The 27,181-nt window shown below is 50.6% G+C and overlaps 1 protein-coding gene across 2 annotated transcripts in view; it reads right to left on the bottom strand.

The window, feature by feature from the left end:
* Positions 1-27,181, bottom strand: part of ARMC2 (armadillo repeat containing 2) — a 948,787-nt gene that overhangs the window by 122,091 nt on the left and 799,515 nt on the right. For both annotated transcript variants that reach the window (XM_069606547.1, XM_069606546.1), the window contains one exon: positions 18,168-18,281. In XM_069606547.1, coding sequence (XP_069462648.1) covers positions 18,168-18,281 — 114 coding nt within the window. The remainder of the gene's footprint in view (positions 1-18,167; positions 18,282-27,181) is intronic.

The following is a 27,181-nucleotide window of genomic DNA, read 5'->3' on the forward strand; positions in this document are numbered from 1 at the left end:
CATAAAGCCAAACCCAATCTAAATGCAAGGAGTAGTCATTGCTAAATTACCTTTGTTTTTGGTGGTAAGAAAATACCGCTAGGCCCCAAATTTACACAAAATACCCTACAGGACTAACATACTCAGACTTCAAAATCTTATATCCCGGGCTGATTCCTGAGCACTTTGTGATATCATTGACATGCATAAAGCCTTTGATCGTATGAGCTAGGAATACCTCGAAATGCTATTGGAAGCATTTCATTTTGGCCCGATTTTGACAACATGCTTCATGGCTAATTTGAAAGCACCCAAAACCAAAATGAATGTCAATGGACAGTGAACGCTCTTCGTATTGCTTGAAAAGGGCACAAGACAGGGCTGCCCGCTAGCACCCTTGATATTTGCTCTGGCAATGGAGCCGTTAGCTCAACAACTTTTCTCGAGTCTTAAGATCCAGGGAGTAACGTCCACAAATAGCATTATATGCGGATGATATCCTGGTATTAGGGCAAAAGGCCTTTTTTTTTTTTTACAAAAGACGGAAAAAAAACGATTTAGAAAGGCCGCTCTGTGACCGCAGATATGCGGCCATGTAATCCTCTTGTTGTAACAGAGGGGTCACCTCTTGAAAAGTTGTCATCCTGATCTTTTGAGGTTTGACATACTTGTTTGCAGGACACAGGCCTAAAACAGGGTGCATAGTTAGACTCTTTTCAGGTACAAGGAAGTATATTGAATAAAGGGTACAACGTCCTTTCATTGACACCCGTTTTTACGATGTGGGTTTTGCACCGGAATATTAGCCGAAAAAACCTTTTCACATTTTTTGGGGTTTGGGAGGGGGGGGCGAAAGAGCATATAAAGGGTTGGGGGTTGGAATAAAAAAATAGGTAAATGACGAGGGGGCTGTGGGGGAACCTCCCTTAAAAATAATTTTAAAAAAAATGCTAAACGTTTTTTCGGCAAAAATTCCACAGAAAAACACCTGTCGTAAAAACGGGCGTCGATGAATTGACATAGAACTGAATAAAGACCCTTGTTTACCTGAAGATGAGGGACAAACTTGATCGCCCTTTTGTCTAGAAGGATCTGGACCTCTCTGCAGATGCTCTGTTGACAGTCGTCTGCCCCTGGATGGATGGTAACAGGGTGGGTGTAGGAATTCTATGCAGTACCCATGGGCGACAGTCTTCAGTACCCACAGATCTGAAGTGATCCCCTGTCATGCGTGGGTAAAAGATGTTCGACATGGGAGGTTTCGGGATGTTCTGGAGGTCCTCCTGTATGAGTTCTCATTGCACATCACTGTAGCTTGCAAGGAGCATTGCTTTATTGGCGATCCTGCTACAAAACGCATCAGAGGTGGTGACATGCTTTCCCGGGAGCATACAGTTTTTAAAATCCTTGTCTGGAGGAGACTTTGATGAGGATAGTGGCACTCCCGCCTGTTTCCTGGTGATAACGACCAAGGAGTCTGGGACCGCATGGCCTCTGATGTAAAGAGGGTCTGATTTGGCTGGGCAGAACATCTTTACTACGTTGGGGGTGGGAGGGGTGGAGGGTTGACTGCCCGAGTGAGCGAAAGCATCAGCAAGGAAGGGGCCAGGCGTTTCTTCACTGAATTTAGGAGTGGAATAGCTTGGCTGACCAGGATCTTCGCTTTAAGAATGTCCTCCACAAAGTCAGAGTCAGAGATGGCTTCCTGGGTGATTATCTTGAAATGGTCAGTCGTCTTTTTGAGAAGGTTATTAAAAAGCATCTGGTCATCAATAGGTAACGAATACCTGAATTGAGCGAAGGGAGGAGTGTCCAAAAAGTTGTTGTCTGTGTCCGGGTCATACGTTGGGGTAGTGCCAAGGGCCTTGATCATCAGTGGGGGTGTGGGGGGCAGTCTGGGTCTTGAGATGGGATCGTGAGGAGCCTGGTCTGGGTCAGGAACAAAGTAAATGTCCTGGTTGGGGTCACCTGGAACACATCAATGGGAGGTTACTGTGGACGATGTTCATCTGGGGATGCAAAACGAACACCAGGTTAAAAGAGCCTTGGGGACTTGAGAGGATAGGGTATGGATCCTCAGACCTACGTATTTTATCGATACCATCAAATTGGCCTGAAAAGTTGAGAAACTCTGCCATCTTGTCCATACATGCCTTAAATGTATCTTTAGTCCACCCAGAAGAGGTGGACTCATCAATGGGAGGAAAGGTTAGAAAGAGGAGCAGAGGCCGAAGAAAATCCCTCAGGCAGAGGGGAGGCTTTTTCAGGTCAGAAATTTGAGTACAGGCTTTAGAAAGCTTCCACCTAAGCTTTGAGAGCATTTTGGATAAGTGGGCCTGTTTCAGCACTTTTTTCGGCGCTACGGCATCGGAGACGATGATTTAATGGGATCGCCCGCTGAAGAAGTCTTCATGCCATGTGCAGGCCACAATGGCGGGTGCGCAGAGGGTGCCGACCCATGAGGTTCAGAAGGCCCCGTCATGTTTGACGGGCCTGCAGGTGTTGAAGGCTTTTTCGGAAAAGCCACTGAGGAAAGCTTAGGGGTTGTGTGTTTAGAAGGTGTATCTTGTGTGCCCTTGTCGCCAAGGTGAGATTTCCCAATCGCAATGCGGATGACATGCGTGTCGGGGGCAGTGATGGACAGGTGGGAGTGCACAGGTTCCACCGTTAGGTTTCCGGCTTTCGAATCAGAGCTATGGCTGCCAGCAGACTCCTCATCCAAGGTGCCAGTGGGGGAGTGACTCTTGGCCTGCATAGCGTAGGCTGCCCACCGATTTGTGCGTCTGTCTTTTAAGGTGCTAGGCCAAACAAACGGACAGGCCTTGCAACACTGCTTGTAGTGTTCACGGGGGAGGCACCGATTGAACTGGTGATGGTTGTCTTTCCAGGGAAACTTCCCGTTGCAAGACAGGCAGAATTTAAAGGGTGCTCGCTCAATACCAGAGTGAAACGGCAGCCAGGCAGAAGGAAAGAGAAGGAGGTGCAAAGAAGAGGCATTCTCAGAAAAAAGTCAGTAATAACAGGGCCCCACTCTCTCTACTGTAAGGCCGGGCCAGAGGGCCAAGGCCACAAAGAACTCTGATTCATTGGCAGAAGGACCGGCGAGATACGAACAGCAATCGAGTGTCGTCAAAGTAGCCGTTGAAGAAAGTGAACGCGAACCGCTTAAATTAGACAAGCTATATAAACTATATATGAGCTCTGCATGTGCGACAGACTAGCTAGGCGGAAAAAAAACATCTGGTGGGACCTCGACACATGAAGTATTTTGGGTACACTACACGTCCCGTCGGGGATAGTGTTACAGTCACACCCAAGTCAACGTCCCTTTTCGATCTTCGAAAGAAAGATGCAATACTCTGCAATTACCACTAGATGTCAAACTATATATACAGCATGTGTTCCTAAGCAGATTCATCAGAAATTGTTATTATTATTATTATTAAGGTGCTTAGAGCGAAAACCTAGCTTCAAGAAGCAATGCGGTGCTTTACAATAATAGGGGGAGGGGTAACACAGTAAAGGAAGCAGAGAAACTGGGAACAGCAAGGTTAACAGGGTGGGGGAGGGTGGGCAATTGGTAGGAAGGGATACACAAGCTACCAGGGGAGGGAGGAGTGGCAGGCCGATTACTCAGTCTCAGGTCGGGTGGGGAGTGGAGGGTAAGTGGAGGGTGTGTGGCCAGAGGTTTTAGGGAGGAGTCATTCCTTGAAGAGGAAGGTCTTGAGCTCATTCCTGAACTGTAAAAAAATGGGGCGAATCCAACGTTGATGGGTAGGAGGTTCCTGAGTCTTGGGGTGTTGACAGAGAAGGCCTGTATTCTGGTCCTTGCATTCCTGGCATGGCGAAGTTCAAGTCTGCACATGTCCTTACTTCAGGTAGATTGTAGGCCTCCATAGATGCTGAGTTTCTCGGTGAGGTAGCTTGGGGACTCAGGGTGACAGCCTTGTAGATGATGCAGCAGGATGTGAAGATGATAAAGTCTTGCAGAGGGAGCCAGTGTATTTCGATGAGGGTGGGGTGATGTGGTTGAATTTGCGGAGTCCTTTGACGAGTCGTGCTGCAGCATGCAGGACACATCTCAGGGGTGCCAGGGTAGTCACAGGAAGGCCTTCCAAAAGGGCACTGCCACCATCCATGTGGAGAGGACCAAAGTTTGGACAGCAGATCTGAAGTTGGTTTCTGGTATGAAGGGCTACATTTTCCATAGGAGAGAAAGTTGGTACCAAGCCATTTAAGTCTTCCTTGCTATGTGCTGGGGTGTGAAGTCCTCAAGGTTCATTGCAGAGAGACAGGTCTAGATATCAGGGTGTTTGTTGTTGTTGGTTAGCAGTAGTAATTCAGTAATGTAGGAGTTGAGTTTCAGGTAAGCACTGGACATCCACGACTGGACCAATGTGAGGCATGCTTGGAGCCTGTGGATGTTTTCGATAGAGAATATCTTGAGATAGAGCTGCGTGTCATCTGCATATTTGTGGATGTGGATTTTGTGAGGAGCGATGAGGGTTCAGAGCTGTTCCATGTAAACATTGAAGATCATGGGGGAGAGAATGGATCCTTGTGGGATTCCGCAGGTAATGGGTAGAGTTGGTAATCTGGAGGAATCCATTTGTACAAACTGGTGGTGATTAGCAAGGTGGGATTTGAACCAACCGAGGACGATCTCGCTGATCCCCATGCATGAAGATGGTGATGAAGATTGTCGGTGAGCGTCTGTTGGTATCCTGTATCAAATACTGCTGAGGGGCCAAACAGAACAAGGATGGCTAGCATCAAGGATTTTAAGGGTATCATCGATCACCTCGAGAGTAGCTGTTTCTGTGCTGCATCTGGGTCTGTGGCCAGATTGAAAGAACTGAATGAGGTGGTTTTCTTTGATGTGTTGAGGAGTTGAGTGGGTAATGCGTTCCCAAGGATCTTGCCTAAGAAGGTAATATGGGTGATGGGGCTGTAGATGCTGATGTTGTCAAGGTCCAGTGCTTTTGTCTGGTCGTAAGAGTCGAGAGGACGGTCCTTTGAGTTAGGGAGCTGTTGATGATTGTCAGTTAAGGGAGGAGTGCTTAAGTCAGAAGGGTCTTGAGTATGGATGCTTGGAGGACGAGGGATAGTGAGGTCTTCCACAGGGAGTGTCTTGAAAGTTATCAGGTTGTTCTGGTTTTCCAAGACAGGATGTGTAGTGTGCAGTAAGTTCTGACATTGGTGTGTATGTGTTGGCACCATGCTGATCTTAGTGATTATGGAGTTGATGGCGGTGCAGGGCCTGCGGATGACTGATGAAGCTGGGATCCCGCTAAGCTCCTGCAGCCGTCCGACACTAATCATGTTAATACCCTGATAAATAGATGCAGCCCAGATAAAAAAAAGCACCAGGGCGCATCGAAATACCTTGGCAGCGGCAGGGTGCATCTCCGATGAGAAATTAGGCCGCGGTACTGGGCACCAAACTCAAGAAAATGTGGGTGGCTGATATCGAGATGGCCACCACCCGTGTAGCTTAGCTGAAGGCTGTTGCTAGGCTCGGGTGCACCAATCCATCCCGGCCCACCCGGCAACCAGGAGCGTAGAAATTGATTGGGCCCCGGTCCCCCTCCTGCTGACAGCAGAGAGGGACGAAGAAAGAGGAGGTCCAGGCGTACGGGTGAGGGCGTGATCAGAGGTGCCCGTTCTGAGCAGACTGGAGGAGCCTTGGAGCTGGGGACCAGCCAGACCTGCATACCAGCCCGGCATTCGCCCCAACACACTTCGTTCTGTGAGGAGAGGACCGGGTAAGTGGCCCGGGCCCAGTAGCACAGTGGCTGGTTATCAACTGAAGAAGCCAACCAAGTGCAGAAGGGGAGCCGGCACAGGAGAACGAGCGTCCGCCCCGGCAAGCACCAGAGTGAGGTATGCAGAGCTCCCTGGGCGGGGGATGCACAGCAATTAGCCCAGCACAGTGAGCCGCATCTCCCCCTCCATTGACACAGCGCCCCCAGCGAACAAGAGAAAAGTAGTGCTTCTGCATGGGGGGTACACAGGCATTCACTGGACCTGGGGCAGGGTGACTGATCACTGGACACAGGAGGGGCTATGGAGGCAAAAGGACCAGGCGTGCCTGGCCCATTCAAGCAAGGGAAGTGCCCAGTTGGCAAGCTAAGCCCCCCTCACTGATATGAACTACCATCACACACTCTGGAGGAAAAGTGCCGAGAGACACCGACTCTCGCCGCCCCCAGGGCTGGCAGCGGAGAGGGATAGGTGACCTTGAGCGAGGCTGTGCACCAGGGACACCAACCAGGTAGCGAGCACCCAATAGCACTGCTACCAGGGCGACCCAGCGAGAAGCCGTACTATTGGCCAATAAGACTTGATAGTGACGGGGGAAGCAGAACCCTCATTGTACCGGAGACAATTGCAGGTGTGCAGAGGTCCTGGTGAGCTGGGAGTGGTGGGTGGAAGGCAGCGGCCAAAGAATAGGGGCTTGGTGCACCCCAATTAACTGAAACACTCTGGTTAAGGACAAACTCAGGAAGGGGGTTCTACAACACAAAATGGACCAAGACACAGTGAGTGGCCCAGCCAGCACCTCAACCCACACCTCGCCAGATGAGGCCACCGGAAGAGACACGCAGCAACCCCAGCTTGCCCTCAAAGACATTATGGGGGCCAGTGGGGAATCCAGAAGTGCGTTGGAGGTCACAATAGATGGACTCACATCAGAGGTGTCTTTGCTGCGGCAGGACCTGCAGAAGCTTTCCACACCGGTCTGGGAGGCAGAGCAGTGCATCTCTGATTCAGAGGATGCTCTATGGTGCCCGGAAAAAACTAATTACTGCAGTGTCCCAGAAGCTGACACAGCTGGAGCGCAGGGCAGAAGACAGCGAGGGTATATCCAGATGCAACAACCTACAGATCCTTGGGATGCCTGAAAAGGAGGAGGGCCCAAGCATGGAACTTTTTCTGGAGAAATGGCTGGGGGATCTATTTCAGATTGAAAGGGCACACCAGATCCCTGTTGGTCGCCCTGCTCCTGGGGCCCCACCACACACCATTATAGACCAGGTACTAAATTACAGGGACCAAGACGTTGTGCTGCAAATGACAAGGGCATCTTGCCGATAACCTACAACGGCAACAGGATCGCACTCTTCCCAGGCTACACTAGGGAAGTACAGAAGGCCTGTCAATTCTTCGACTCGGTCAAACGGAAGCTGGCGTCCGGTGGCGTCAAGTACGCCCTCTTTTTCCCAGCGCAGCTATAGGTGTATCACGAGGGGAAGGGCCACATGTTCAATAAAACTGCAGAGGGATGGGACTGGATGGAAACCCTGATCCTCCCGAACTCAGGCCCTAGACCTTTCAAGGAGAGACCCAGAGCGGAGGTGGTCGGGGCGGCATCCCCACTTATGTTTGACTCTCAGCCAGTGAAGCGGTCCGATGCAGCAGCAGGCGGGGTAGACAATGGGAGCCCTGGCTTAACACTGAACACTTCGCTGGAACAAACCCGGCCCAATGGTGTGGGGCCTAGTAAGGGGTTGCATCTCAACATGGGCAGCAGACTGAGGGTGCGAGGCATACATGGACTGTCTAGATGCGCAATCCGTACGTAGTTGACAAAGTTTGCCCGTGTCTGGTTGACACAGGAATGGGGCGACATGTGCTTCTGGTTGGGAGAAGTACGTGGAGGAAGTTTGGCTGTTGGGGGGGGGGCTCATGTTTGGGGAGGTACGAGGTGCAAGAGAAGCAAAGACATGGGGTGCTACAGGGCAGGTGAAAGGGGAGTGGCGGAAGGACTTGGTCGGAGCCACTGGCTAGTGGGTCGACAAGGGTCTCTGGGATGATGGCTCATAACGGGAAGGTGTCACTGCTGACATGGAATAATGGGCTAAGCTCGAGTGTCAAGCGTAGATTGGTGCTGCAATTTCTCAATAGACAATCCCCTGACATAGCATTCCTGACAGAGACACACCAAGCCGGAACAGAGTGCAAGTTCTTCCTTCGGTCCAACTAGAGGGTGGCAACTCCACATCGGTTTCACAAGGGGTCCCAGAGGGACACCCATTCTCTTGCATATAAGGATCTCATTCTAGCCGAAAGAAGTGAAGTCTGATCCCAGGGGGAGGTTTGTGGTGGTCAGTGCAGAGTTGTGGGGTGCCACCTGGGGCATGGTGGCCATATATGCACCCCCGCCACTGGTGCCTGACCTGCTCTCAGAACTGCAGGCGCTCACCCATCAGAGCCATGCTGGCATCTGGGTGATGGGGGAGACGTTAATAATGTGATGGACCCAGGTATAGACAGAAAGCATGTGGGAACTAGGAACCTGGCGACTGGCACCAAACTATGGTCTTTTGCCATTGCCCTGCGGCGGGTCCATGCTTGGAGACGGCTGCACACGGCAGAGAGGGGGTTCTTCTTTTTCTCTGGGGTTCACGCCTCCATGTCCAGGATAGACTATTTCTTCATCCTCCGACATATCGCATAGGCTACTGTCTGCAAAATCTTTGGAAAGCGGGATATCAGACCACTCCCTGGTCATTGAGGTGAAAGGCAGGCAGCCCAGGTCCACTGGATGCTGGTGCTTGAACACCTACTACTTGGGGGACCCAGAGTTTGTGGACGACCTCTCCACCAAGACCGAGGAATATTTCACCACCAACACAGGGACTGTCAACAGCTCTGTCGCCCTGTGAGAGGGCTATAAGGCAACACCGGGGGGGGAGTGCTCTCGATGATAGCAGCCAGGAGTAAGAAGCATTAGTTGGCAGTGGAGGCGGCGGAACTGGAGGTAGGGCGGGCGGAGGAGTTTCGCTTCTCGGGGAACCCAGAGGACGGGTCAACCTTGACCACGGCGCAGAACACCTGGGCAATGTGGCACTGGATAATGCCAGAGAGGAGCATAAGATGAGACAAAGTCAAATACATGAAGCGGGGGACAAGGCAGGGAAAATGAAATTTTTAGAATCCTTTGACCAATTTTATGAAACTCTCTATGACCAGTCAACAGGGAGCTCTGGGGTTCGGGGACAGTCATGCTGGACTGGGTGCCTCTCCCAAAACTCACAGTGCAGCAGGCCTTGGGTTTGGACGCTGATATTTCTGAGGAAGACATCTTGGCTGCAATGCAGCAGCTACAAACAGGCAAGGCACTGGGGCATAATGGTTTCCCGGGTAGAGGTATGGAAACGACTTGGGGAGCGGGTGGTGGGACCACTGCATCGCCTGTTTGCGCAATGCAGGCAGGGCGGGTGTTTACTGCCAGATCTCCGAATGGCAAGCATTGAAGTTCTCCCAAAGCCAGGTAAGCAACCGGAGCAGTGTACCTCATACAGGCCAATCTCCTTGATAAATAGAGAAGCAAAGATCCTTTCCCGGGTACTAGTTAATCGCTTATTGGGGGCGATTGGTTCTCTGGTTCACCTGGATCAGTGCAGATTCATGCCGTCCAGGTCCATACAGATGAACACGTTTAGGGCGCAACTTGCTATGGTGGAGGTGCTGCACCCACTAGCCCTCCTCGTGATTGATTTCGAAAAGGTCCTTGACCCCGTGAAATGGGGTTCGCTGTGGGAAATCATGGGTCACATGGGATTTGGTGAGAACTTTCCCGTTTTGGGTTTGTCTGTTCTACATTTCTCCAGTGGCGACAATTGGGGTGAACCAAGACTCCTCACGAACCTTCTTCCTGGGACGGGGCACAAGGCAGGGATGCTCCCTGTCCGTTATTATTCACTGACAGTTGAGCCATTGGCGATACAACTCAGTGGGTGCCCACATTATGAGGGATTCAAATGGCTCTCGGGGGGAGATGAAAGGGTGTCAATGTATGCCGATGATGATCTAATATTTATGAGCAACCCGGGGATCTCATACCAGGTGGTAACTTGCATATTGACGGCATACCAAGGCTTCAGCGGACTCAAAGTTAATTGGCAGAAAACAGTCCTGTTCCTGTTGCACGGGAGTGAGGGGGGTACAGAGTTGCATCATCAGTTTTCAAATATCTAGGCATCCATCTCAGTCCGAACCTAATGGACGTCTACCGACTTAATCTCTCCCGCGTAATGAACAGGTTCGAATCAGATATAATTCACTGGAAAACTCTCCCATTGACCCTACTGGGCAAAGCAGCCCTTTTTAAAACGCTAACCCTTCCCAAATTCCTTTATGTCCTGCAGAATGCCCCGCTCCCAATGCCCAAACAAACTTTTACAGAAATTGAGGGATACCTGCGAAAGCAACTGTGGGGGGAGCAAGGGGAGGGGAGGAAGCAACCACGAGTGGCATTAAAAATACTTTTAGAGGTTGGTATGAAAAGAGGGTATAGGCCTGCCCAACCTGCGTAGGTATTATTGGGTGGCACAACTGGGGGCAGTAAACGATTGGTTAAACAGTGATCTGGCACTCCCTCACATTGCGCTGGAGAGAAGGAGGATGAAGGGAAGGATCCCTGGCCGAGTATTGTATGCAGGGGCAAAGGACAGAGGGGCCCTCCCGGGTTGACGCAGCATACTTGTCAAGTATGGGCCGAAGCACACTTGGACATTGGGTGGGGGTAGACCAACCCATGATCAGCCCATTTGGCACAACACGCGTCTGACTGGAGCTGGGAGGCAAAAGGGATAACCTTCCTTGAAATGCTGCCGGAGAAATATGGTCTGCCAATTGGGAACGGTTTCGATAAATGCAACTTGCACATGCCATGGGGGCTCAATTCCCTTCTCTTGAAGATGTTCCGAAGTGCTCTCCCCTGAAGGCTAACCTGTTCCCAGCAGGCACCACCTCCAAGGTAACGTTCAGAACGTAAACAAGTTGGGTGGAGCACTATAATGTCCAGATCAATGCGCTGATCATTGTAATAAGGTGATCACAGCCTTTGGGACCAAGGAACTAGCCCGTTTGAAGGAGAGATGGGAAAGGGATGTTGGGCGATTAGAATCAGAAGAATGGGTGGAGGCCCTAATGTTTCCAAGAGAGGTGAGAATCGCAGCCAGGTTGCTGCTAATAAGATACTCCACCGGATGTATTACTCCCGCACCGCACTGGCCAAATGGGGTGTCGTGGGGAGTGGTGCAAGTCTTAGGTGCGGACAGGAGGGCGGTACCTTCTCCCATATATTATGGGACTGTGTACGGATCCAGGTCTTCTGGGAGAAATGCCTGCATAAACTGTCTGCTACACTGGGCACTGAGGTTCCACTTGAACTGAAACTGGCCCTGCTGGGAATCTGGGGGGACACTGGGTTTACAAACCATGAGAAACTACTACAATGCAATGCAATCAACATGCATGAGGCATGTTGATTGCATTGCATTGGTGGTTGTGATTATAGTGGCAATAAGTGAATAAAATGCACATCAGATAAAATGGATGATACAGCATGAAATTGCAAGTTGTTGTTACAGTATAATAGATGTTGGAATGATTGAATACATAGTTATAGCAGTGGGAGCAAAATGCACAAGTCAAATTAAGGGTAGCACCAATGGTGCTACTCTTAATTTGACTTGTGTCAAATACTGTAACAACTTGCAATTTCATGCATTGTCTCATTCATCTCATATGATGGACACTTTGTTCACTTATTGTCACCACAATCACAACCAACAATGCAATGCAATCAGCATGCCTAAACATGCCTCATGCATCAAAACAGCATACCTATATCCAAATGTCACACAATCACGAACCCTCACACCCTGAACACTTTTCACCTCCATCCAAATCATATTGATTCCCCCCACTCGGGTGTTTGCTTATTACTACAAATGTATACTTTACCTTCCTTGTATTCTCACCCAAGTCTTGAAAAAGACCCATGTTGGGTCGAAACACGAGCCAGCTTAAGTGTGTTAATAAATCACCCTAAACATGCAGTGACAAGAATTCTCATTTTTTCTTAAGAGTCAAATCTAAATTACCCAGTCAACAATAAGATCTCTGAGCCACCGCCTGGGCGACTCGGTTCTTACCCAAACCCACTCTAAACCTTGTCAAGACGCAAGAGCACAGTCTCTTAGGAACCCCTCACCGGCAGCAGGATCTACTAACTTAAAAAAAAATACCAGCGCAGTGATCTGCCCATTATAGTGCTCCACCCAACTTGTTTAGAAACAAGGGGGCTGTGTCTGGCTCCAGAGTCCTGACACACAAATGTACCAGTCAACTTTGTGCTTGGCCAGTGATATTATGCACTGTAATGAGACCATAAGAAAGCATGTTCATGCTGGCACTGCCAGTGTATGCCACTTGCCCCAGCAAAGTATGCAATATCACCGTAAAACAAACATCATATTAGCCTCGCCCCTAACGGGGTAAAAAATGCCATGGCAAAGAAAGAATATGTCATTTTTTCTGCCATGTTGTTCTATAAACCCCACCCCAAACCTTTCTCCGTGTAATAACATTAATCAAGTTGGTTTGGCCCAAAAATATCAGTAAACATGTAAGAAAACGTTCATGCTCCTAAACCCCTTGCCCGGTCCACAGCCTTGCGCATGAGCATTCATAGCTATTCACCAACCAGCCACTGACCCATTGGTGGCTGGTGAATTTTTTAATTGGAGGGGTGTAAACATTTCCGACAAATATGCCAACGCCTGCAAGTGTAGTGACGGAACCTGAACCAACCAAAGCTGGTTCAAGCGTTTGTGGAAATGGGGAGTTTTCCCTCCTTCCCCAAGAAATATTTTTGAACAATGGCTTAAAAGGGTACATTATACAACATGCATTCTGCAAATAATTGGGTAAAAATCCAGACAATTTGCAATTGGTTTTATAGGAACTCTAATCCAAAAATCAAACAGATGCAATATACCAATAGTGCCCAGGACCATTTCAGTAAACAGTACATCATGTGAGTAGTTCTCCAGCATGCCAAGGAGTGCAGGTAACAAAGAGTCTCTGGACACATTATCCTAGATTTGCTGCAGAAGTTGTACAATAGTGGATGGAAAATGTTTGGTAGGCGAAAGTATTGAAGTTGGATCAGCTATCTTTTCCGAGGTCAGTAAAGAAAGGGACATATGTGATGTAGAAATCACACTGTAGAGAAAGAAAGCCCATCTGGCCTGCCAAATGCTATGGCATGTATGAGAGCAAAGATATGTAAGGTTTTGATGATCTGCATGCAACTCCACAGAGCGCATACCACCTTGTAGGTTATGTCTCCATTTCTCCAATTCCATTTTAATGGCCAAGTTTTCCTTTTTGATAACGGAATAATTGCATTCACAAAAAGTCAACTTCCTACAAAGGTAGGAACTTTGAAGTTCTTGTTGGATATTGTGGAGAGTTAGAGGAGCTTTCCATGATTTACTTTGAGGGGGCTGCGCCACAGGAGACCAGGATGATCTGGGCGCTACCTGATAAGCCTCCCAGAAGGTGGATAGATGTTGATTTCCCTGGCTTGTCATCTCCTACAAAACATGGTCTCTCCACTTCCTTTCGCAACCATTAGAAAAGTATTCCAAGTCCTGGTAGCCACGGGTATTGAACATAATAGATTGTGAACCACTGAGGTATTACCGTCCATGTAAAACCTCGGAACAAGTTACTGAGAATGATCAAGGCCAATGAACATTTACCCAATACAAAGAGGGTAACAATCGGGCAATTTCAAAGCCATTACAGATAGGACCGATCAAGAGACCAGAGACTGATCAATCCAGGCTCGCGTACACAGAGAACCCTCAGCCAAGGTATATAAAAAGGACCGGGAAGAACCATTAAAGGGGACAAATAGGAAAGGTGCAGATGTGCTGTTAACCGCTCCCTGGCGTACAAGGGATCATTACCTGGTCCGAGGTAGCCCCGCTGCTGGCAGTAGTAGAATAAAAGCTCTGTCGGATACATGTAAGAATCCACACCACAAGTATCCACACCCCCGACTAGCCTGGCGGGATCCACATCCCTACTGGGCCCGTCTACCTATTTCCTTGCACTCATGAGGTCCTCACTCCCTGCATCCCCTGGCACTTGCCCCCTTGGCCTCCCCTTAGCACTTGCCTAACCCCAGGGGCCCTCTTCTTCCTCACCACCTGTACATGTTTGCCTCCACCCCGCCCGCACTTAACGCGTACCCTAGCATTATCCCTTCTTCCCCTAACTGCATTTCCCCCTTCCCACTCCCCCTTCTTGTAACTGCATTTGCACGATCCAAATGACACAAGGCCTACTAGGACCGTTGTTGTTGTTTTCTCCCCTGTCCCCTTCACCCCCTTTTTTGTCTTGTGGCACCCTGAAACATCATTTGCTGTATGGGCGCTTTATAAAAACTCAATAAATAAAATAAATGTGTGTTAAGACACAGTGTGGTACTTTATTGGAATGGCTGCAAGATAACCCTTCACTGTACAAATCTGTAGCCCCGTCCGGCCCAAAGACAGAAGAAAGTCCAACACAGCAAGAAAAAAAAAAAAGAGTCCAGATCCCTCTCTCGGCACCAAAGTGAAAACCTACTCCGCCTGCAAGCATAAATGGATTTGGTGGTTGGTCTTCTAGCAGAGAGGAGCATGTCCAGAACGTCTTCTGACAAATCCCCACTGCTTATTCCTCAACCTTTCAGCAGCCAGGCATGAAGGTTCCGACTGCAGAGGTTCGGGTGCAGGATCCTCTGAGTGGATAAGGAGGTCAGTTCTTTGCGGTACATGCTAGGGAGAGCAGATGGTCATGTCTAGCTAGTCCGCATACCCCGTTCTCCACGCCAAGTCTGGAGCAATCAAGATCATTGTGGACCTGAACAGGCACAGCCTCCTGAGAACCAGCAGAATTAAAGGAATCTGCTGGAATGCATAGAGTAGGTCAAAGTCCCATTCAACCTTCAAGGCGTCCTCCAGCACTCGCCCACTAGGAAATTCCCTGGAGCAGAACCACCTGAACTTACTATTCACACTGGAACCGAAGTGGTCCACCTGGGGAGTACCACTTTGGGAGAACATCTCCCCAAGAAACTCCTGGCAGAGCTCCCATGAGTGGGAGGCTGATGACTGTCTGCTTAGTACATCCGCTACTGTGTTTTCCTTTTCAGCCAGATGTGCCGCAGTGGGAGACACGCTGTTCTCTAGAGCCCAGAACCACAATCGCATTCCTTCTCTGCACAGAGACAAAGAGCCCATGCCCCCACTCTTGTTTAGATGATGCATAGCTACAGTATTGTCAGGACCAATACCATATTGGTCTTCACAGAGGGGAGGAAAGTGAACAGGGCCAGCCTGATCGCCCTCAGCTCCAGCAGACTAACGAGATCCCGGCACTATGAGGACCATAGTCTGCTCACGGTAAGGTCTTGGAGGTGAGCGCCCCACCCCTTCAGGCACGCATCAGTGGCACGCATCAGTGACTATAGTCACTTGTGGCCAAGGTTGAAGAAAAAGCGACACCCCTTCAGGAGGTTGACCTTCACAGACCACCATTGCAGGTCTCCGGATACACTCAGAGATCAGTAGAAGGTCCGAAGGTCATTGCTGAAACTGTGACCACTGTGAACTCAGAAGCCACTATAGCGACCTCATGCATAGACAGGCCTCTGGCACTACCAAAATCCATGATGCTAGAAGACCCAGCAAGCGCAGAAAAGCAGAGGTTGGAACTGTTGGCCGAGGTTGGAAGACATCTTGAAGATGCAGTGTGCCTTCTGCCACGATCCTTCCCGCATTGTCTGCTGCGTCCAAGTTATTTTTAAGGATGCAGCTGGCTACCTGTTTCCCCTCAGCAATGGTGAGTGCGAGCTGACTTTTTAGGGGCTCTGGGACTGAGTCTATCTGCTGAGAGATTTGTGGCAATTATAGCTGACTAATAGTGTTGTGTTATTAGCTATCCTCATCTAATAGGCTGCCGAGGAAGCTACTTTCCTGCCCAGGGTGTACATTTTTTTACTCTCCTTGTCCGGAGGGGATTCGGCAGGGGTCAGAGGGGTTCCCACTCTCTTTCTTGTGGTGGTGAATACCAGAGAGTCTGGTTTTAGCTGCCCCCTAATGTATAAGGGGTCTGAGGTGGCCGGTCTAAACATCTTTTTTATGCGCGGGATGACTGCCTTGGTCAAATTGGGTGTAAGCAAAGAGGGTTGAATACGTCTCTGGACTGATTGTAACGGGGATGAATTGAGTTGCCGTTTTCTTTCCCCAAGGATCTCCTCCACAAAGTCTTTGTCGACTTACGCTTATCAAGTGTCTATTTTGAAGTGTTCTGCAGTATTAAGTAGCAGGTCATTATATTGCAGTTGGTTGTCTACCGGTGAGTCTGCCACCGGTGGGTCGGTGTGGTCTGGGGACTGGATGATGTATACGTCCTCATCGTCGTCATAATATTGGTCCAAGTCTTGCGGGTACCCTTGGCCCTCTGGGTCTGTGTATGAGCCAGGGTCATGTGACCCATGGGTGCAGTAATATTGTGTCCTGAGCCAGGTCCTGATGTGACGAGGTGGTAGCCTGCATGGTGTCTAGGCAGGCTTTTTTGGTAGCGGGCTGAGTGACTGCTGCCCCGCTTTGAGGGTCTTATGCCCCGCTCTGTGGCATCCCCTGAAGGTTGTGGAGGACCTCAGGGTGATCGTCAAATAAGTTTATAAAACTGGACCTAATCCTCATGACCTTATCGAATTGTTCTGTGGTCTATTGCGCGGAGCTGGGCACACAGAGGGAGCAGGTGTAGGTTGGGGTTCACGGACAGGGTTCTTTTTATGATGAAAAGGTGCCCTCAGGGGTAGTGTAATCCATACTTTTAGTAGTCTGTGATTTTTTAACCTGGGGTGTCGAAGATTTATGGTTTTTTGACGTTCTGGACTTTAGTAGGGTGTCAGGAACGTGTTTCTTAATTAACTCGCTCAAGTATGATCTTTTTGATACCAGGTCATCGGCACCCATGGACCCGGGACTTTCCAGATTTAGGCGTGGTGTCAGAAACAGACTTTAACGTCTGTTTTGGATGCCTGTTTTGTGGTGATTGTGACCGCGATGGCCCAGAGGACAGGGAGTGTTCAGGCCGTCCCCTCGACACCACTTGTGGCTTACCGGTCAGCGATGTGATCGACTTTCGGCCGTGGGAGGTGTGCTTGCTGTGATGCGACTTGGTTGTGCTTGAGCCGCCGGGTTTCGTCCCTGTAGCAGAACCGCCGGCCTGCCTGTTGGGGTAGGGGGCTTGCACGTGGGAATCTGATGTTTTTTCAAAACTTTTTAAACTCACCATAACTTTCTTGGTGTTGTGAAAACATGCCCAAATGCTCCAACCACAGGCTGTCAGGATTATACTGCACTAATAATCCCTAATATGCCTTGAAAATGTCTGCCTTGGGTTGATTAAGATATGTATAAAGTAGCAGTGCCCTCTTAGACAAAGAATGTCCTGGAGAAAAAGGTTTGCATTTGAGCTAATTTGCATTCCCACAATGCCTTGCTGTTGTGGTCAAGAACTGGAGGTGAATTTACAGCCATGGCTACTAGGTGCCGTTGTGGAATGTGTGACTTGGCTATAGTTACCATAGTGACTATTGTATTCCTAGTCCAAAGTTCCATTTCCTCCATACTTTATGGGTCTATAAGGTTTTTTGTTCTTTTGTCCCTGGTCCATGTCCTGTTTTGTTCACAACTTCATAAACTAGCTCACTGCTTGTTTTCCTCTTTTGTGCTATTGTACACTGCCCCTGCCCCCTTTCCAGGAAATACGTCTGCCATCTGTAAGTGTGATACTGCAAATCATTTTTCATCGAAATGGACATCCCTGTTCTTCAAATATATGCAAATACAAAATGAAAAATAGTTTAGACGTGTCCTTTGAGGCTAACAGACCAATCTCAAAAGACTAGCACAATAGTACCACCAGTCTGTTAGCAGCAGGATGTGCCCCAGGCACAAATCAGCAGGGGTGTTGCTAGGGGGGTCTAAGGGGGCTATAGCCCCTGATCTTTTGGTTGTAGCCCCGGATAGAATCTCAGGAGCTACAGCCAAAAGACTAGCTAGCCCCCAGTCCCAACAGTTCCGACATCAGCATAGCCCCGGGTCTTTTCCAGACCTAGCAACTCCCCTGCAAATCAGACTACAACATGGCTTTGCATTCATTCTTCTACACAGTCTCTTGGAGGTGATCTTCAAACCTAAAACTACTCTAATCATTTTTTACCTCAGCATTTCCATATTTTAATTCAGTTTAAAATATTATACCTTAATGCATTTGGAATTCTATTGCATGACAACATAATGTAAAATATCATTGGAACTCACCATTTTTTTTAACAATAAAATCACGAACCTCCCGGTACTGAGAAAGATTGCCAAAAACTCGAGCCGCTTCCAGAATTCCATGCATACTGTTCCCCAATAGAAGCTTTAAAAGCACTTTTGGTGTTGAATATGTTTAAGAAAAAGGAATAATCATTATAACTATTTATTATCTGCAAAATGTAGTAAAGTCTACGAATGCTCTTCATAAATATCTGTTTAGCAAATACAAAATGGACAAACAATTGATCAAGATGGAACACACTTAATTTATGCATATTCAGGAAAAAGTAACAGATCGATTGCATTGGATTTATTTATTTGTTATTTGCATTGCACCGAACTACCCCCACAGGCATTAGGGCGCACACAAGAATAACAAAACAAAGTGTAAACACACAAGGAAGTAAAAAACAAACGCAACAAACTAAAAATTAAAAAAACATAAAAAAAACACAAACATAATAAATAAAACAGCAGAACAGTGGATATTAAAGTGGTATTCATTGTTAAGCGTACATCCGAACAGTAATCCGAAAAAATTAAGTAGGAGCCAGGCTGCAATTTAAAATAAATTATAAAAGTAGAAAAACGAACTCATTGATGCTACAGCCCAACATTGGCTATCGGCCTTCTGTCAGATCAAGCACAAGCTTCCACTTGGATGGCATATTGGATAAGCGTTTGTTTACATTTAGAAAGTGGGAGAGATTACTTTGACCACACCCTATCACTATGCAATCCCTGTTGCTCAAGGTGAACCAGTCATCAGTTTGAACTCTCGGAAAAACTCTCAAGTCCTGCGCTCCGATACATCCAGGCCCTACTCTATTGCGCAGCCAGGTGAGAACTTCTTTCTTAAGAGCCTCTCTAGGCTCGTTCCTCCCTGGCTTCCCCACGTTTGCTATAATTATGTTTCTTGTATCCATAATGAAGCCTCAGCAATAGCAGGCATTTGCAACTTTCCAATACGGATGTCCTTCAAAAAGGGAGACTTAGCTGTCCTGGGTGTAATATCAGCAGAACCACCAGGGCCTTGATAAGAACAATCATTTCCACCAGGAGTTTATACTGGCACCGATAACAAAACTGGTGAATACGAGGAATTTGGCAGGTCAACCTGCTTTTAGTCGATTTTGTCATTAGCTGTCACAAAATGGCTATGTTTCTCCCGAGCAGTTTTGCATTTCTTGTCAGCTTTACCATGATGGACCTGAGTAACACCTGTGATGAATCCTGCAGAGTCATCACTGAATCCTCAGTGGTGAGCTCCACCCACATGGCCAGGGGACCTGATCCTGACCCTGGGGGCGGTATTAGGAGGGAGGATCATGTGGGCAGAGATATGACTTATGGGAGGAGCTGGGACTCCTTTAGGAGATATGCAGTAGTCCCCCATCCCCCCTTTGAAGGCAGCACTATACCACCTAAACTGCTGATGGCATACTGCGATTCTGAGCAAATAGCCATTCACACCTCATATGTACATGACACAAAAAACACTTTCTATCTCTGATGTTATATTAGGTAAAAATCGCAAACAAAATCTCCTTAGAAGTCCTGTTAATCCTATGGGCTTCAACTTCCATAGTGCCTCAGGTACTGAGACGAGGAAGAGGGAGAAAGAGTTAATGTGGATTGAAAGAACCCCTACGTAAAATGTGCATACGAGTTGTTACAAGGTGAATCAGCTATGCGGGACATATAAGGAACAAGTTACTTACCTGTAACTGTTGTTCTCCAGCATGGGTCGGGCATGGATTCACATGCTCATGAATATTCCCCGTCGTCAGGCTGGGAATCCTCGGTAAAGAAAAAATCAGTATCAGTTTCGTTTCTGATCTGTCTTTCGTAGTAGTAACCAATCACTGATCTCTGCGTCATACTGACCACAGCCAATGACTGCCCTCTACCTAAGTCCCGCCTCTGGCAGCCATCTTCAGATTTGATAGCACGTGAAGTGGCAGTATGACCAAGTGAAGAGCCGCAGAGGGGTAGGCGGGATGGTTCGCATGTGAATCCATGCCAGACCCATGCTGGAGAACAACAGTTACAGGTAAGTAACTTGTTCCTTCTCCAGCATGGGGTCTGGCATGGATTCACATGCTCATGAATATAAGAATAAATAGCAGTACACACATGCACAACCACGTGGGGTGGCAAAAGGCTCAACATTAAGCAATACAAAAAACTCAACATTAAGCATCTTTTATCACCTTTCACCAGGCTCACCTTAAGCGAACGGGTTGCGCAGCACTGCTTGGCCGACCCTGGACTCCTCCCTGGAATCCCGATCGACGCAGTAGAATCTCGTGAAGGTGTGCGTCGACCTCCACGTAGCAGCCCTGCAGATGTCCAGCAGGGGCACACCAGATAAGAACGCCGTAGTAGCAGCGATCGCTCTGGTCGAATGGGCTCTCGGACGGCCTGGCAGCGGTCGGTTAGCCAACCGGTGACAGTGCATGATGCAGCCGGAGAGCCACCTGGAAATAGAAGACTTCGAGAGAGCCTTCCCTTGATTCACAGGTCCAAAGTTCACGAACAGCTGTGATGTCCTCCGGAAACTCTTCGTGCGGTCCACGTAGAACTTCAGCGCTCTAGCCACATCCAGCGAGTGCAAAGTCCTCTCGGCCGGCGACGAAGGAGACGGGAAGAAAACAGGTAACACCAAGGGCTTGTTAAGATGGAAGTCCGACAGCACCTTGGGCATAAAGGAGGGGTGCGTCCTGAGCACCACCCTCGAGGCATGGAAAGTCAAGTACGGTGCTTTGCAGGATAGGGCCTGGATCTCTCCCACTCGTCGTGCGGAGGTAATGGCCACCAGGAACGCAGTCTTCCACGACACAAACTTCATCGGTGCGGAGTGCATCGGCTCGAATGGGGGCCCCATGAGCCTGGTCAGCATCATGTTAAGTTCCCACGCCGGGGACGGGGCCTTCACCGGCGGGAACGACCAGAACAGTCCTTTCATAAACTCTTTTACCAGTCGATGGGACCACAGGGACGTCCGTCCTGTGGTTCTGGTATATCTGGAGATCGCCGCCAGATGAATCTTAATGGAGGCATCGGCTAGCCCAGCCTTTGCCAGCGATAGCAGGTACGGCAGCACTTGAGGGGCCGTAATTCGTAGGGGGTTGATCTTCTGTGCTCGGCACCAGATAGAGAACCTCTTCCACTTATGACCGTAGCATTTGAGAGTCGAGGACGCCCTGGCCTTTGCAAGAACCTCTCTGCAATCGGCCGGTATATCGTAGCCTCCAAACTCTAGCGCTGCAGGAGCCAAGCCTGCAGGTTCAGCGACACCGGGTCGTGGTGGAAGATGGCGCCTCCTTCTCTGGAGAGAAGGTCCGCGTCCGCCGACATCTTGATGGGAAGGGACGTTGACAAGTCCAGAAGGTCCGGGAACCAGATCTGCCTCGGCCACGCCGGCGCGACGAGGATCATCCTGCACCGGGACCTCTTGAGCTGGCTGATGAGTCGAAGCAGCAACGGCAACAGAGGGAACGCATACAGGTATAGGCCGTCCCAGGAGAACGAGAACGCATCGCCCATGCTTCTCGGCTGGGGAAACCTGCTGGCGAACCTCTTGCACTTCGAGTTCGTCGGTGTTGCGAACAGGTCGATTTGGGGTTTGCCCTATCGTCGGAAGAGTTGATCCACCTGATCCTGGCGCAGTTCCCACTCGTGACACGCGCGCAGCTTGCTGCTGAGCGAGTCGGCGATGGTGTTTCTTTCTCCTGCCAGGTGGAAGGGAACCAGGAACATCCCCTGGGCGAGACCCCCCAATGCCACAGATCCTGTGCCTCCTTGGATAGGGCTGGGGATCTGGTGCCTCCCTGCTTCCGTATGTAAAACATTGTCGTGGTGTTGTCTGTGAAGATCCGCACCACCTTGCCTTTGAGCGACGGGAGGAACGATTTGAGAGCCCAGAACACGGCTCGGAGTTCCAGGACGTTGATGTGCAGGAGCCTCTCCTCCGGGAGCCAGAGGCCTCTTGCGTGGAGATCTCCGGTGTGGGCGCCCCAACCTTCCAGGGAGGCGTCCGTCGTCACCGTCTCCTGGTGCGCCGGCGTCTGAAAGTCCTTGCCCGCCGTGAGGTGCGCTCGAACGCCCCACCACTGGATAGCCCGCCGGAACACCTCGTTGATGGGGACCCTGTCTTCGAAGGTGCCCGTCGCCTGCATCCAACGGGCGTTGAGAAATTCTTGAAGAGGGCGCATCCGTAGTCTGCAGAGGTGCACCAGGTAGATGCAAGAGGACATCATCCCCAGGAGGGACTTGATGGACCTCACCCTGGCCACGTCCGTGGCTAGCAGGCGCTGCACTTTGCCTAGAATGGTCTTCGTCCGTTCTTCCGACGGGGCTGCCAGGCTCCTCACTGTATCGAGCTTCGCTCCCAGAAACAGGGCCACCTGCGACGGCACCAGGTGGGACTTTGGGTAGTTTATGGCGAATCCCAGGTCTGTGAGTAGCTGGACGGTCCTCGCAGTGTGTTCGACGGCGAGTTCCCTCGTCCTCGAGCGGATGAGCCAGTCGTCCAGGTAGGGGTAGACGTGAATCCCCTGCAGGCGCAGCCGCGCCGCCACTGGTGCTAGGCACTTGGTAAAGACCCTGGGGGCCGACTTCAATCCGAACGGCAGTGCTCTGAATTGGTAGTGGCGTCCCTGGACGACGAACCTGAGGAACTTTCGGTGACTTTTGAGAATGGGAACGTGGAAGTATGCATCCTCCAGTTCCAACGACGATAGAAAGTCGCCTTCCTCCAGCTGTCCCAGTACGTGCTGGAGGGTGACCATCCTGAACTTTTGTGATCTGATGTATTTGTTCAAACGACGAAGGTCCACGATGGGGCGCCAGCCGCCCGTCTTCTTCCTGACGAGGAAGTACCTTGAGTACACCCCGGAGCCCCGGAGCCTCTTCGGGACAAGCTCGATGACGGCCTTTCCTGAGCATCGCCCGTACTTCCAACAGCAGTTGCGGGACGTGATTTTCCTTCCTGACCACAGGTGGAACGTGAGGGCACTTCTTCAGGAATTCAATAGAGTGTCCTCTTGCCAGGGTATCCAGCACCCAACGGTCGGTGGAGATGGACTTCCACACGCCGACGAAATTCGCCAGCCGGCCTCCCACCGGGGTGCTTCGGTGGGGGCCCGAGACCACGGCCGGTTCAGTCCTGCTTGGAGGTGGTGGCCTTGCCGCCCTGGCCACCTTGCCGACGGCGGCAAGGCGCTCCCTGCTTGCCGCGACCCCTGTAAGCCTCCTGAGACGAGGAGCATGCCGCCTGGCGGTAGGACGAGCCACCGCTGGATCCCTTTGAGGCACCCTGTCTGCCTCCGGAGCTCCGAAAGGGCCGTCGTTGCTGAAGGGCTCCTAGGGCGCGGGCCGTCTCCGTGTCCGTTTTTATGGCTTGGAGGGATTCGTCCACCGCCTTCCCGAACAAGTTGCTGCCGTCGAACGGCATGTCCAACACCCTGATCTGGACGTCCTGACAGAAGTCGGTCGCCCGAAGCCAACCCCGTCGTCGTAGGCAAACACCGTTGCCCAGCTGGCGGAACCCGGTATCGGCAATATCGGTTGCCACCGTTATGGCGTGGTCCGACGCCACCTCGCCCTCTTGCAGTATTTCCAGGGCCTTGGACCTCTTGTCGTCGGGCAGGAAGTCCAATATGGGGGCCAGCTTAAACCAGAGCTCCCCTTCGTAACAGGCCACGATCGCCAGGGCATTGGCCGCTTTGATCGTCGTCGCCGCCGACGAAATGACCCGCCGCCCCATGGCGTCCAACTTCTTTCCCTCGCCGTCCAGCGGGGAATTCGACGTCGAGGCTCCTGACCCCGCCGCTTTCTTCTTAGCCGCCGCTGAGACGACCGAGTCTGGCGTTGGCTGGGCCCTGAGGCACAGGGGAGCGGTGTCGGGGACCCGGTACTTCTTCTCGTACCGGTCCCGTTTGGCTGGTGCCGTGGAGGGGTTCTTGAGAACCGACAGGCCCTCCTCCCAGATGTCATCGATTAGGGGCACCGCGATGACCGTCTTCCTCTTGGCCTCCCGGCGCTGATAGAGGAAACCTTCCTTTTTATGCTCCTCCGGGCAGAGCTGGAACAATTCGGACGCCCTGGCGATCATGGCGTGGAATGAGCCAATCTCGTCGGGCGGCGAGGCCCGTGCGACGGGAGACCCGTTCCGTCGTCGTCGCCGTCGCCCTCAGAACCCGTCGTCGAGCCCAACGCACCGTCATCTCCCGACTCGTGGGAGGATGAGGAGGGAACTGTAGGCCTCACGGGGGAGGGCGGAGGAGAGGGTTGGGTCCTCCGTCGTTTGTTCTGAGGACTTCCTGACGGGCCAGGTTGCGGGTCCTCCGGCCTGGGCCGTGGGAATCTTGTCCTTATCTCAGAGCATAAGGACTGGATGGCAGACACAATGGCCGCCGAGCCATCCTGAGGCCTAGGATCCGGCCGCGCCGGAAGGGAAGGCCGCTCTTCCTCACCATCGTCATCTTCCTCGGTTATCTCCCGAGGATCTTCCTGACGGGATCGAACCTTCTCGAATTGAACTTCGAGGTTCCTCACGTCCTCGGTCAGTTCCTCCTCCGAGGCTGACTCCGAGCTCGAGGAGGGCACGTGCCCCCCCTCGCTTCTTCCATCATGGCGGCCACGACGATGGGCTGAAAAGAGGGTTCCCTCCTTGGCGGCAGGGAAACTCTAGTCCCAGAGGCAGTCTCCGCTGGCGGTGTCTCTGCCGGCTTGGCCAGAGTCGCCGCGATAGCCTCGATAGAGGCCTTCGCCTGCTGGGTAGGGGCCTTCACCACCTTAGGTGCGTCCCGGGCCTTCTCCTTCGGGGGAGGGGCGACGCCTCGCTCCCCCTCTTCCGAGATCGGACGGGGCTTCTCCCGAAGCTTACCCGGGGTCTCGGACTTTCTCTTCCCAGAACCGGAGCGTTGGCTCGTGGTTGACGGTGCCGGGGAAGGTGCGCTCTGCCTGGCGACCGAAGAGCCCGACCTTTCGGCGCTCCCGGAGCCGGCGGACTTGCGGCGCTTGGCCTGGTGTTGGGCCCCCGTCGCCGGGGCGCCCGCACATGACTTAGAAGCCCGCTCGGACCCTTTCTTCTTCTTCTCACCCGTCGAGCCCTTCTCCAACCAGCTTGCGAGACGGGATCGACGGTCCCTCATGGTCCGCTCCGACAAGTTCTTGCAGAACTGGCAGTCCTTCTCTACATGAGTCTTGTCCCCATGAAGACAGAGAAGGCATCGCAAATGTTCGTCTTCCTTAAACACATTCTGCAGCCCGCATCCAGGGCAGCTGCGAAACAGCTTGGGTCAGGGCGACGAACTCGCATCCTGGGCCATCTCGAAGTAGGCCACGAATCTTCTGGAATCCTCCAAGAAGTTGATTCGACGAAATCTTCACCCTTGAGGGGCGTAGGAAAATCCCGCAATGGGTAGCCGTTAACGGGAGTAGAAACGGTGGAGCTTGAGGCTCGATTAACCGAAAAAATGTGAAAAATCACCTGAAAAAGCGCGAAACACGCAGTAAAAGCTCGAGAGCTAAGCACGAGGACTCCAACACTTGAACGTGCAGTAAAAATCTGAAGATGGCTGCCAGAGGCGGGGCTTAGGTAGAGGGCAGTCATTGGCTGTGGTCAGTATGACGCAGAGATCAGTGATTGGTTACTACTACGAAAGACAGATCAGAAACGAAACTGATACTGATTTTTTCTTTACCGAGGATTCCCAGCCTGACGACAGGGAATATTCATGAGCATGTGAATCCATGCCAGACCCCATGCTGGAGAAAGATGGTTTTCACTGGCAATCAGAAGTTGAAGAGAGGAGACACAGCTTGGACGAAGCGGGAGTCAGAAACGCTGGTGAAAGCAGACTCACAAGAGCAGAATGTGCTGAAGCAGGCAGGTTCTCACAAGCTGCCTCTCATGTGCAATTTGTAGCGGAGTGGCGAGAGACGCAGAGGAGGGTGGCAGGCTCCAGGGAAGAGCTGTGAGGGGACCTGCAGCAGAGGAGAAACCGTGCAGGATGCAGTCGAACTAAAAAGCAACCACTTTACTGATGAGTGAAAACGCGACTGAAGGAAGAGCTAGAAGCAGATCTGCCAAGTGGGGAACACCATTCCTGCATTTATACTTCGCTGCAGCAGCATGCAGGAGATTGGAAGCACCACAAGATACTGGTGAGTTGGCCCAGAGATAGTGGGAAGCCCGGGGCGTACCGACAAGCAAACAGACAATTGAAAGAGCATTTTGAATGCCGACCAAGTAAATTAAAAACACTGAATTTGCACAAATTCCTCATGCCTGAAATGTCAATATGGGGAATTCTGGAGCACAAGTGATTATAAGTAGATGAATGTTATTGGAGAAGCTGAAAGATCAGATTTGCACAAGTCTCCATATAGTAGAAGTTCATGTGAAAAAAGTTGGAACAAGCATTGCCATAAGCAAATAAGAATTGGTGAAGAAGTTAAGAAACAGAAGTTGAACAAGTCTTCATATGTGAAAGGTTCATATGGGGAAGCTTGGGACAAGTTAAACTCCAGAGTCAATGAAGTATATACAGTACAGGAGCACAACTGTGGTATGCTAGAAAATAAAGAGAATACTGAAAGAAGTCCTGATGAATGGGATATTTCAGGCAGTGAACCTTCGGGAGGGTGGGGGACATACCTGGCAGGAGAGTACAACAGGTGATCTATAGAACCCAGAGGGGGATACCTGGCACGAGAGTATACCAGGGAATCAGAGGAAACTAAAGACACGTGTGCCAGCCTTGAAACCACAGTTGTGTAAAAGAGGTACTTTTGCTAGCCTTGAGAAACTGTTACATGGAAGAGAAACTCTTGCCTTCCTTAAAAAAACATTGGGGCCCATTACAAGGATGTCATGAATTTTCCGGCACCCGGGAATGGGCAATTACCAGGGCATTACAGCCCCAGTGGACTCAGTAATTGCTCATTCCCGGGAGCCGGAAAATATTGCTGCCCATTCCCATTTGAGTCGCATTGGACTCAAT

The sequence above is a fragment of the Ambystoma mexicanum genome, chromosome 4p (genome assembly GCF_040938575.1).
Source record: "Ambystoma mexicanum isolate Mex_15411 chromosome 4p, UKY_AmexF1_1, whole genome shotgun sequence".
In the NCBI taxonomy this organism is placed as follows: Eukaryota; Metazoa; Chordata; class Amphibia; order Caudata; family Ambystomatidae; genus Ambystoma; species Ambystoma mexicanum.